General features: G+C 45.9%; 1 protein-coding gene across 2 annotated transcripts in view; it reads left to right on the forward strand.

Annotated features, from left to right (window-relative positions):
* Positions 1–917: 917 nt before the first annotated feature.
* The window catches only part of LOC144610733 (cdc42-interacting protein 4 homolog), a 148798-nt gene continuing 136443 nt past the window's right edge, over positions 918–13272 (forward strand). For both annotated transcript variants that reach the window (XM_078429664.1, XM_078429665.1), the window contains exon 1: positions 918–1179. Coding sequence is in view for 1 of the 2 variants with exons in the window: in XM_078429665.1 (XP_078285791.1) it covers positions 1156–1179 (24 nt within the window). In the remaining variant the exon portion in view is untranslated. The remainder of the gene's footprint in view (positions 1180–13272) is intronic.

Below are 13272 nucleotides of genomic sequence, written 5' to 3' on the forward strand. Positions count from 1 at the left end.
TGGAAAGAAATCAGAGGACCCCAAGAAAAGTCTTGTGGTCACGGGGAGAACTTGCAAACTCCATACAGACAGCACCCATAGTCAGGATCGAACCCGCATCTCTGGTGCTGTAAGGCAGCAACTCTTTTTTAGGGTCCCAACCCATAACGCCACCTATCCACGTTCTCCAGAGATGCTGAGTTACTCCAGCACTTTGTGTCCTTTCCTGAAACATTGCCTGTCCATTTCCCTCCACAGATGCAGCCTGAATTACTGAGTTCCTCGGTCAACTGTGCACATCTATTGCATCTGTGTGCAAATATTCTCCACAAAAGACCAAACAAAAAGTCTCAGAAAAAAATATCTGCAGATGCTGGTACAAATCGAAGGTATTTATTCACAAAATGCTGGAGTAACTCAGCAGGTCAGGCAGCATCTCAGGAGAGAGGGAATGGGTGACGTTTCAGGTCGAGACCCTTCTTCAGACTGATGTCTGAATCTACAAAAGGAATCTACAGTAGATTGCAAATCTGAATCTACAATCTACAATCTACTGCAGTCTGAATCTACTAAATCTGAAGAAGGGTCTCGACCCGAAACGTCACCCATTCCTTCTCTCCTGAGATGCTGCCTGACCTGCTGAGTTACTCCAGCATTTTGTGAATAAACAAAAAGTCTCAATAGATCAGGCAACAACTGTGTGGAAAGCAAATCAAGGGTTAATGTTCCAAGTCGGTGGCCTCCCACGGGGACCTGAAGCTGCATGACCCGCTGAGTATTTCCAGCATTTCCTGCCTTTATTCCTGATTGTCCTGCTTTCAGACAATAGCCCAGTTGCTGCATTGCAGACACCTTGGAGTGGAGGGCAGCAGTTCCTCCCGTCGCCAGCGGGAGGTGCAGTTGAGCCTTCAAGGTGGACTTCGCCTCGATGACGCGAGGCTGCGCAGCGCAGGGAGATTGGCAACAGTGAGATTAGCCAGGGCTGGGGTAATGTTTACAGCTTGAGGAATCTAGGCAACTTCATTCATCTGAGGAGTCCCCCACCGTCAATATTTCTTTCCCCAGAGAGAGGGAGAAAAAAAAAATAACAAAGGGGCAGAAGGTGGGAGAGAAAAACCCAGGAAAACCTGTGTCCTAGTCTGTTCCTGAACCCGGATTACAGAAAGTTGCAACGCTATGGAGTGGGGATCGGAGCTATGGGTGAGTAACTGCTTGAAAACGCCAAGACATCTCATGTCCACAGACTGTGTGTGTGTGTTTCCTATTGCATTTGAGGCTCGGCACAACCAGCTTCGGATATTTACCCAAAGAAAGTTTTTGTTTTAAAATTCTCACCATGGAGACTTAATGATCAGTTTATGTCCCAACTTGTCCCAAAACTTTATTCTTTCCCCCTCCCTTTCCTGCCTCCCTTTCTTGTGTGAATGTATGTGCTGTAAGAAGAAGGGGGGGGGCATTTCGCCTCCCCCTCTGGACAAATTACAGAGGGTTGTTTTTTTTGTGTTTGTTGTTTTGGTTTTAAGAATTGCATCTTTTTAAAACTGTGAAGCGTTCGCCTCTCCAACTCCGTGACACTTCACTGCAACCCTTGTGCTCGCTTTCCCTCTCCCATTTTCCATTGACATTTTTTTGTTTTGTTGCTGCGTGCGATGTGGTATTGTTTTAAATCCTTAACAAACATTGAAAATAAAACCCGCCCAATAGTGGAGCCATTCTTCCTGGAAATATGAAATCAATTCCATTTAACCCTTTGTGTTGGACTGGCACTTTTCAGCATCAACGAAGGCAAAATTTCAAAGCTCTGGCTGAAATGTTTGGTCGACGTTTTCCTCCTGTTTTTTTAAAAATCCCTTGAGGTTTCCCTTCGTTGCAACGTTTGTCTGCCTTTAATTTGGAGAATCCTGTCTAGTTTATCTGTGTATTTTTTTAAAATGTGTTTTAATCTACAAAGCTCTGAGCTAGAACTTTTGGGAGTGGTAATTGGAGATTGCACAGAGCAGCCCACTCGGTTAATGCAAACCAGCAAATTATTGGGGTTTGGTGCTGGTTGTGAAAGGCTCTGAGATTTTTTATGGAGTTGGATGCAAGCGACGAACCGGATACATTTAGTATCCTCTTGGGATCAGTGCTGGGCGCTCGGCCCTTCGAGACATGCTTGCCCCTTTTGAAAGAACTGTTCAGTCTCTCCCTCACTCTGTTCCTGCTTGGAGAATCTCTTGCCACTTGGCGAGACTCCCCTTGTGTGCGCGCGATAGCCGTGGGATTTTCTTTTTTGTTGTGTGGTCTTTTGTTCGAGTAACACCGAGTTTTAAGGCGCTGCGTCGCTGATTTGTCATCTGTAGCATTTTGATTTTCACATTCTCACCTATTCCGTCTGTTGCTCCTGGTTCCCTCCTCGAGAAAATGACCCTATTTCTGAAGAACCCGAAACGTATCCTATACATTTTCTCCAGAGATGCTGTCTGACCCGCTCAGCTACTCCAGCCTTTTTGTGCCTATCTTTGCTTTAAACCAACATCTACAAGTTCCTTCCTACCTATTTCTGTCTATTCGATTGCACCATTGCAGGGGGATCTTGGACAATGAAGGAGTAGACCATGTCCCTTGTGGATGTGCAGGAAGGAACTGCAGATGCTGGTTTACACCGAAGATAGACACAAAAATGCTGGAGTAACTCAGCTGGGCAGGCAGCAACTCTGGAGAAAAGGAGTAGGTACTTAAACGTCACCTCTTCCTTTTCTCCAGCCTGACCTGTTGAGTTACTCCAGCTTTTTGTGTCTATCCCTGGGGAACGTGTTGGGATGTTGGTCTTTATTGCTCCCTGGAGGCAGGACACACATTGCTGGAGAAACTCGCTGGTCAGACAATATTTCTGGAGAACATGGGTAGGTGATGTTTTGGGTGGTGTCTCTTCTGCAGGCTGGGTTACTCCAACACTTTGTGAGTCTGGAAGGATCCTGGCCTGAAATGTCACCTATCCATGTTCTCCAGAGATGCAGCCCTGATCTGCTGAGTTACTCCAGCACTGTGCCTCTTTGAGGACAGGATTAGTTTAGCCTTTGGTCTGGAGATTACTAGGATAGTTTGCACATGATGAACAAATATTAGTATTGATTCAATATTGATCATTGTACATAGGAGGCCACTTGTTCCTCAATGTAACTATTAAGAACTATCCAGGGCAGCACAGTTAGACGCAAATTGCTGGAGTAACTTAGCGGGTCAGGCAGCATCTCGGGAGAGAAGGAATGGGTGACGTTTTGGCTGCGTGACCCGCTGTGTTACTCCAGCATTTTGTGTCTACCTTCGATTTTAACCAGCATCTGCATTTTTTGTACCTCCACGGTGGCAGAGTTGCTGCCTCACAGCGCCAGAGACCCGGCTTCGATCCTGACTAAGGGTATTTATTCACAAAATGCTGGAGTAACTCAGCAGGTCAGGCAGCTGCAAGCTGCCCAGGCGAAATATGAGGTGCTGTTCCTCACAGAGGGGGAGCAGCGAGAGAGCATGTTGCTAAACTCTCGTCGTAAGGGTGCTGCCTGTACGGAGTTTGTATGTTTTCCCTCTGACTGCCTTGATTTTCCCTGCATGCTCTGGTTTCTTCCCACACACCAAAGACGTACGGGTTTGTAAGTTAATTGGCTTTGGTAAATATTATGAATTGTCCCTCGTGTGCAGGATAGTGTTAGTGTTTGGGGTGATCGCTGGTCGGTGCAGACTCAGTGGGCCAAGGGATCTGTTTCTGTGCTGTATCGCTAAACTAAACTATCCAGTTAAACTAAACTATCCAGTTTAGTTTATTGTCATGTGTACCGAGGTACAGTGAAAAGCTTTTGTTGTGTGCTATTTAGTCAACAGCAATAATGGTTTTGAGCCGAAACGTCACCCATTCCTTCTCTCCAGAGATGCTGCCAGTCCCGCTGGGTTATAGACAATAGGTGCAGGAGTAGGCCCTTCGAGCCAGCACCGCCATTCAACGTGATCATGGCTGATCATTCAGAATCAGTACCCCGTTCCTGCCTTCTCCCCATACCCCCTGACTCCGCTATCTTTAAGAACTCTATCTAGCTCTCTCTTGAAAGCATCCAGAGAATTGGCCTCCACTTCCTTCTGAGGCAGAGAATTCCAGTTTTTTATGTCTATCAATAGAAAGACTATATGATTACAATCAAGTCACCCACAGTAAACAGACACAGGATAAAAGGAATTTAGTGCAAGATCAAGTCTAGGAAAGTATGATTAAAGATAGTCTGAGGGTCTCCAGTGAAGCAAATGGTAAGCCAGGACCACACTCTAGTTAGTATAAGAAAATAACTGCAGATGCTGGTACAAATCGAAGGTATTTATTCACAAAATGCTGGAGTAACTCAGCAGGTCAGGCAGCATCTCGGGAGAGAAGGAATGGGCGACGTTTCGGGTCGAGACCCTTCTTCAGACTTCAGACTTCTGAAGAAGGGTCTCGACCCGAAACGTCGCCCATTCCTTCTCTCCCGAGATGCTGCCTGACCTGCTGAGTTACTCCAGTATTTTGTGAATAAACACTCTAGTTGGTGATAGGACCACACTTCAGTTGCCTGATAGGAGCTGGGAAGAAACTGTCCTAGTTCCTTCTGCCCATTCTTATGATCTATTTGAGGAATTACACGATTAAGTTTCTCTCTTGAGTTGTCTTTGTACCATTTACTGTAGTGTTTTTTCATGACATTTCTTTTATTTGAAATTCTCGGTGTTAAGGACTATTAAATTCAAGGAGTGCTGGAATCACTCAGCAGGTCAGGTAGCATTTATAGAGAAGCCGAGCTGATGTTTCAGGTCAATGGCCTTGCACCCACTTTAATGAATTGAAAATGGAAAAAATGCAGATACTGATTTCGAGAAGTGAACTAAATGTTGGAAATACTCATAGATCAGAGTCGTACAACACGGAAAGGGGCCCTTCGACCCAGTTCGTCCATGCTGACCAAGATGCCCCATCAAAGCTCGTCCCAGGCCAGGTAGTAGCTGTGGAGAATTTTCAGAGTTAGAGGCATGAAGGAACTGCAGATGCTGAAATCATATGTAGAACACAAAGTGCTGAAGTGTCCTGGCGGGTCAGGCAGCATCTGTGGAGGGAATGGATTGGTGACATCTTGGGTTGGGATCTTTCTTCAGTCGGCTGTTAGAGCTGACTGTCTTCTTGAGAAAAATCTGCTGCAATACACGTACAAAATATTATGTTAAGCAACTCGAGATCTGTTTTGGACCCACTGAGTTCCTCTAGTATTTTGTATTTTGCTCAAGATTCCTCCATTTTGTTCAAGACCCCTGTGTCTCTCCCCCCCCCCCCCCCCCCCCTCCCAAATGTCAGAAGAAGGGTCCAGACCCAAAATATCACAGGTAGACACAAAACGATGGAGTAACTCAGTGGGTCAGGCAGCATCTCAGGAGAGAAGGAATGGGTGACGTTTCGGGTCGAGATCCTTCTTCAGACCAAGATATCACATATCCATTTTCGCCTGAGATGCTGCCTGACCCATTGAGTTACTCCGGCAATTTGTCCTTTTGTGTAAACCAGCATCTGCAGGTCTTTGTTTCTCCTAAGTATTATCTTGACCATGAGCAAAATACTCGGTCCGGGTATTGCAAATCTGGTGTCTTGACCTTGGTCATCACAAAAGGAACATTTACCATGTGTTTGTTTGGCATTGACCTGATTTCCCTTCGGTAATATATAAATATTTTATATTTGGGTCATGCATTTCGTGATCACCTTTAGAGCATTTTGTATCCAGGGAAGTAGCTATAAAGTGGATTTGTAATAAAGGAAATGTAGCGGCAAGGCCCAATGGTAAACAAGATGATAATGACTGCTTAATCTGTTCTAATGAAATCGATTGAATGATAAATGTTGTCTGCAATGTTGTGCCTCTCTTGAGCAGACACTTGGACAGGTCATTAGAGTTCAAATGAAAAATGACGTTAGAATCTGAGCATAAAATGTGAAAGTACTGGAACACTCAGCTAGTCAGGCAGCACCTGTGTAATGAGGCCACCAGAAATGCACGCTGTACTGCAAAATTCGGCATAACCAGTCTTCCGGAGTTACATTCTTATTTCATGACTCTTATACTCAATTTCCCTAGGCACGCATATCATACGCCTGTGTAGAAAGTAACTGCAGATGCTGGTTTATACCGAAGATAGACACAAAAGGGCTGGAATAACTCACTGGGTCAGGCAGCATCTCTGGAGAAAAGGATGGGTGACGTTTCGGGTCGGAACCCTTCTTCAGACTGCTACAATCATACGCCGCCTTTACCTCCCGATCTACTTGTAGATTTCGATTTTTTTTAGATTTAGAGATACAGCGCGGAAACAGGCCCTTCGGCCCACCGAGTCCGTGCCGCCCAGCGATCCCCGCACATTAGCACTATCCTACACACACTAGGGACAATTTTTACAATTTACCCAGTCAATTAACCTACTACATACCTGTACGTCTTTGGAGTGTGGGAGGAAACCGAAGATCTCGGAGAAAACTCACGCAGGTCACAGGGAGAACGTACAAACTCCTTACAGTACAGCACCCGTAGTCAGGATCGAACCTGAGTCTCCGGCGCTGCATTCGCTGTCAGGCAGCAACTCTACCGCTGCGCCACCGTGCCGCCCTTGTGCTGTCACCTTTAGTGAGCTATGAACTTGGACTCCAAGATCCTTCACTCGGTTGATTGAACAGCGCCAGTGGAAAGAGCAATAATGATACGAAAAGCCTTTCACTGTAACTCAGTACTTGTGACAATAAACTAAACAAAACTCTGTGCATTAATGTGTCTGAAGAAGGGTCTTGACCCGAAATGTCACCCATTTATTCTCTCCAGAGAATAAATTCTCTGCTGATTTACATTTTGGTGTCAATCTTCGGTTTAAACCAGCAGTTTACAGTTCCTCCTTCCACTCTGCACATTAATACTGTTAAGGGAAGATAGACACAAAGTGCTACAATAACTCAGCAGGTCAGGCAGCATTTCTAGAGAAACAGGAATAGGTGATGTTTCGGGTCAGAACCCTTCTTCAGACCCAGTCTATCTTCAGTATAAACCAGCATCTGCAGTTCCTTCCAACGTATAATGCAGTTAAAAGTCTTGCCATGAACTGTATACCCTCCCCTTGCATTCAAACTCAATGTGCAACACCACGCTCGGATCTGGAATCTTAGACAATAGGTGCAGGAGTAGGCCATTCGGCCCTTCGCGCCAGCACTGCTACCCACCATGACCATGGCTGATCATCCACAATCAGTTTTTTCAGTCAGAGAGTTGTGAATCTGTGGAATTCTCTGCCTCAGAAGGCAGTGGAGGCCAATTCTCTGAATGCATTCAAGAGAGAGCTAGATAGAACTCTTAAGGATAGCGGAGTCAGGGGGTATGGGGAGAAGGTAGGAACGGGGTACTGATTGAGAATGATCAGCCATGATCACATTGAATGGCGGTGCTGGCTCGAAGGGCCGAATGGCCTCCTCCTGCTCCTATTGTCTATTGTCTACCCTGTTCCTGCCTTCTCCCCATAAAAAGAATTGTGAATCTGTGGAATTCTCTGCCTCAGAAGGCAGTGGAGGCCAATTCTCTGGATACTTTCAATAGAGAGTTAGATAGAGCTCTTAAAGATAATGGAGTCAAGGGATGTATGGGATTCTGGTTGGACGGGTAGTTTGGGAGGAGCAGAATGTGAGATTGGCCCTTGTAGTGTGTTTGCTGACTAAGCAGATCAAAAGTTCATTAGCTGACAGATATTGGGAATGGAGAGGACAGGCACATGAAAAGCAGAAACAGGGATCGGCCATTTGGCACCTTGTGCCTATCTTGCTATTGAATGAGATCATGTTGATCTTTGACCCTGGGGCCACTTTGATGTAGTAATCCCTCGTTCCTGTACTATCCTTTGAGATTTCTTGTGAATGCCTCTATGCACATTTTTCACAAAAAAAGTTTCTGGGCACAAAATGAAACAACTGACTGAGTTGACTTTGGGTCATGGTCATACAGCATGGAAACAGGTCCTTCGGCCGAGCTTATCCTTGCTGAACAAGGTGCCCCATCTACACTAGTCCCACCTGCCCATATCTCCCTAAACCTTTCCTAACGATACACCTGTCCAAATGTTTTAAATGTTATAGTTTCCACCTCAACTAGCTCCTCTGGCAGCTCGTATCGTATACCCAGCACACTCTGTGTGGAAAAAAGATGCCTCTTGGATTCCTATTCAATCTTTCTCACCTTAAACCTATGCCCTCTGGTTCTTGATACCCCGACTCTGGTTAAAGGGCTCTGTGTATTTACCCTATCTATCCCCTCATGATCTTACACACCTCCGTAAGATCGCCTCTCATTTTCCTACACTCCAAGGACTACTGTTGTAGCCTGATCAACCTCTCCTTATAGCTCAGACCACCATGGCGAACAATGGGGGCCCAGCGTGGAGGGACGGTGGGAGAATAAAGGGGGACCCGTTGTGGGGGGGGGGGGCACTCTAGTTTAAGAATCCCCTGCCCTGGGGATAAGCCTGTGTTTGTTTGTTTGTTCTGGTTTATGCGCTGTACACAAGGCAGCCAGCCAACAGTCAGTCGCTTGTCTTTTACTTTTTGATTTCACTTTTAATTTCAAGTTTTCGTGTAACTTGTGTGTTGTGACTGTCGGCAGACCAATTTCCCTCTGGGGATGAATAAAGTTCTATCGTATCGTATAAGTCCTGGCAACATCCTCGTACATCTTCTGTGGACTCGTTGCACCATGACAGCATCTTTCCTAAAGCAGGGTGATCAAAACTGTATAAAATATTTGCAATTGTGGCATCACTAGCTCCTTTTTCAGCAGTAACATAACGTCCCATCGTCTTTACTCAGTAACCTGACCGATGAAGGCCAATGTGCCGAAAGCTTTCTTGACCACCTTATCTACCGGTATCAGTCTGAAGAAGGGTCTCGACCCGAAATGTCGCCCATTCCTTCTCTCCTGAGATGCTGCCTGACCTGCTGAGTTACTCCAGCATTTTGTGAATAAACACCTTCGATTTGTACCAGCATCTGCAGTTATTTTCTTACACTACCTTATCTACCGGTGTCAGCCGTCCAATTTAGTTGGATAAAGGTGTGGTGATAAGGTGCAAAGGCAGGTATTAACAGGGGAAAAAACTGCAGATGCTGGTTAAAATCAAAGGTAGACACAAAATGCTGGAGTAACTCAGCGGGTCAGGCAGCATCTCGGGAGGGAAGGAATGGGTGTCTACCTAAGGCAGGTATTAGTATTGGCTTATTATTGTCACGTGTTATCCAGACATATCATATCGTGCATGAGTACAATCGAACCATACATGCGTACACCAGGTGTGCAAAAAGAAAAAACCCAGTGCAGAATATGGTGTTACAACTACAGAGAAAGTACACATAAAAATTAGTGCAAGGATTGCAACCAGGTAGATCTGGAGATCAGGAATACATTCTGAGTCTGAAGGGTCTCGACCCGAAATGTCACCCATTCCTTCTCTCTGAGTTACTCCTGCATTTTGTGTCTATCTTAGTTTATGAAGGGCGAGTTCAAGAGTCTGGCAACAGCAGGGAGAAGCTGTTCTTCAATCGGGTGGTACATTCTTTCAAGCTTTTGTATCTTCTGCCCTCTGGGAGAGGGGAGAAGAGGGAATATATAGGCGTGAATGTTTTTTTAAAAAGTTTACTGTTTTCCCATGGTAGACGTACAGCAGCTCTGAGTGGGCAGGAAGGAACTGCAGATGCTGGTTTATCCTGAAGATTAACTTAAAATGGTGTAGTAACTCAGCAGGACAGGCAGCATCTTTGGAGAAAAAGGATGGGGGAACAGTCAAAAGACGAGGCCCTCTACCTCGAGTTTCCCCCCTTCTCCCCTCTACTTTCAGTCTGAAGAAGGGACCCGACCCGAAACGTCCGCCATCCTTTTTCTCCAGGAATGCCGCCTGACCCGCTGTACATAGCAGCCCTGATCTGATGGGAGTGCAATAGACAATAGACAATAGACAATAGGTGCAGGAGCAGGCCATTCAGCCCTTCGAGCCAGCACCACCGCCATTCAATGCGATCATGGCTGATCACTCTCAATCGGTATCCCGTTCCTGCCTTCTCCCCATACCCCCTCACTCCGCTATCCTTAAGAGCTCTATCCAGCTCTCTCTTGAAAGCATCCAACAAACTGGCCTCCACTGCCTTCTGAGGCAGAGAATTCCACACCTTCACCACTCTCTGACTGAAAAAGTTCTTCCTCATCTCCGCAGAAGGGGAGGGAAATTGAAAGCAGGGAGGGGGGGGGGAATTGAAAGCAGGGAGGGGGGGGGGAATTGAAAGCAGGGAGGGGGGGGGGAATTGAAAGCAGGGAGGGGGGGGAATTGAAAGCGGGGAGGGGGGGGAATTGAAAGCGGGGAGGGGGGGGAATTGAAAGCGGGGAGGGGGGGGAATTGAAAGCGGGGAGGGGGGGGGTGAATTGAAAGCGGGGAGGGGGGGGGGGGGGAATTGACGGGACCAGGTCATCTTTTGATTTCCTATCTGCTTGCAACCTGGGCAAGGAAAACAGACCTGTGCCTCCTCCTGCCAGGCCTGCTGTAAAAACTGTAAACCCGGCACTCTTTACCCCAGTTTTGAGGAAAATGGTGAACAAAATCCTTGACTGGTTTCCCTTGCCATATCCTGACCGCTTGAGATCTTGCACCATTTTTTATTTCTCTTGCAATTCGGAACTGACTTGCTGCTGTGGGTAGCGTAAGAAAATAACTGCAGATGCTGGTACAAATCGAAGGTATTTATTTCACTAAATGCTGGAGTAACTCAGCAGGTCAGGCAGCATCTCGGGAGAGAAGGAATGGGTGACGCTTCGGGTCGAGACCCTCCTTCAGACTGGAAAGACTGGGTAAACTAGCAAGAATATTTTGTAATCATTTAAAGAAAGAATGTGAGTTTTCTGTGAAGACCGGAGGTTAAAGCATGCAGGGGTGGGTTCCCTGTGAGGGTGTGGGTCTTTTATAATCTCCAGCATTTCTTTGGTTGGGCCACATTTGGAGTGTTGTGTGCACTGCTGGTCATCCCATTATGGGAAGGGTGTGGAGGCTTTAGGGAGGGTGTAGAAGAGGTTTACCAGGATGCTGCTAGGATTATTGGATTTATTACCAACAAGGAAAAGGTTGGACAAACATAGAAACATAGAAAATAGGTGCAGAAGGAGGCCATTCGGCCCTTCGAGCCAGCACCACCACTCATTGTGATCATGGCTGATCATCCACAATCAGTAACCCGTGCCTGCCTTCTCGACATTTCCCTTGATTCCCCTAGCCCCTAGAGCTCTATCTAACTATTTTAAATTCACCCAGTGAATTGGCCTCCACTGCCTTTTGTGGCAGAGAATTCCACAAATTCACAACTCTGGGTGACAAAGTATTTTTTTCATCTCAGTTTTAAATGGCCTCCCCTTTATTCTTTGACTGTGGCCCCTGGTTCTGGACTCCCCCAACATTGGGAACATTTTTTCTGCATCCAGCTTGCCCAGTCCTTTTATAATTGTATACGTTTCTATAAGACCCCCTCTCATCCTTTTCTCTGGAACGTTGGAGTTTGAAGGGAAATCTGATAGAAGCACAGTTTATGCAATTATGAGAAGCTTAGATAAGGTAGACATTCAGAAAACTTATTCAATAGACAATAGACAATAGGTGCAGGAGTAGGCCATTCGGCCCTTCGAGCCACACCGCCTGTGTGGAAGCGGCAACAAACAGTGGGTATAGCTTTCAGGTTAGTGGGGGAAGGTTTGAAAGAGATGCGGTGGGCAAATGTTTTAGGTCAGAGTGGTGGGTGCCTAGAACACACGGCCAGCAGGAGTAGGCGAGCCATATGACTGGCAAGGCTACATGGTACAATGACAGGTTTGTGAACAGTACCAAATATAATGCTGATGAATGTATGTTTAGCCGCTGAGCTGTTCTTGTTTTGTATACATATTATTCTGAATAAAGTTTACTTTTGGAAAAAGCAGGGGAGAGTGGAGGGGACAGATAGGGTTGTGGCATTTAAAAGACTTTTGGAGAGGCACATGGATATGCAGGGAATGGGGGGATATTTTTCGTTTAGTTTTGTGCCGAACAGCGATTCCCGCATACTAACACTATCCTACACCCACTAGGGACAATTTTGACATTTACCAAGCCAATTAACCTACAAACCTGTATGTCTTTGGAGTGTGGGAGGAAACCGAAGATCTTGGGGAAAACCCACGCAGATCACGGGGAGAACGTACAGACAGCACCCGTAGTCGGGATCGAACCCGGGTCTCCTGGCGCTGCATTTGCAGCAAGGCAGCAACTCTATCGCTGCGCCACCGTGCCGCCCAAATGATATGGATCATGAGCAGACAGGAGATGAGTTTATTTTAGCATCATGTTCGGCACAGCCGCTGTTGGCTGAAGGAACTGTTCCTGTGCTGCACTGTTCTATATTTCATGTTTATTCAGTGCAATGCACGATGGTTTGATTTCACTTGCCGAGAGGTCTAGGATATTAATGACATTTCTGGGGTTCTTTGCATCAGAGAAAACTTTAGTCCTGTTCTTTTGAAGGTGCAGTTAGTTGTATGCAGACACCCAGTAATTTCCCACCCAAAAGCAGTGGGTTTATGGTGAGTGCGTTTGAGCGGTGAACTGCTAGGGAACCCACCTGTACTCTTTATATGAGCTCGGTTTAATTCCTCATCTAAACCAGATATCTCATCTGTGTAGGAAGGAACTGCAGTTGTTGGTTTACACCGAAGATAGATACAAAATGCTGGAGTAACTCAGCGGGACAGGCAGCGTCTCTGGAGAGAAGGAGTGGGTGACGTTTCGGGTCTTGACCCGAAAAGTCACCTGTGGTGTATTATGATAAGAATCGACGAGTGAGACAGGTTAGCTGCTTTACTTCAACACCACCAGAGAGTGTAATCAGGTATCCCACAATGCTTTATACCCGGAACTACGGCAAGGCTCAGCTGCCAAAACACAAAACTCAAAATGGTAAATACACCACATTACCCCCTTTTTAAAATGAAGGTAATCTTAAATAACTGAAATTAGCAAGTGCCTAATTACTAACAATAACCATTCCCAAAATTACTACTATGCAAAGTTACTTGTTATCACTAGAGACCCTCTTGTAGTTTTAACAAGTCTCAGTCCATCTGTGTGTTCATATTAATGAAAACAACTTAAACAACTAAACAGTCCTTCATGCCGAACATTTCCCCTTTTAAAAAAAAAAAAAATGAAGCTTAAGGG

The sequence above is a fragment of the Rhinoraja longicauda genome, chromosome 37 (genome assembly GCF_053455715.1).
Source record: "Rhinoraja longicauda isolate Sanriku21f chromosome 37, sRhiLon1.1, whole genome shotgun sequence".
Classification (NCBI taxonomy): Eukaryota; Metazoa; Chordata; class Chondrichthyes; order Rajiformes; family Arhynchobatidae; genus Rhinoraja; species Rhinoraja longicauda.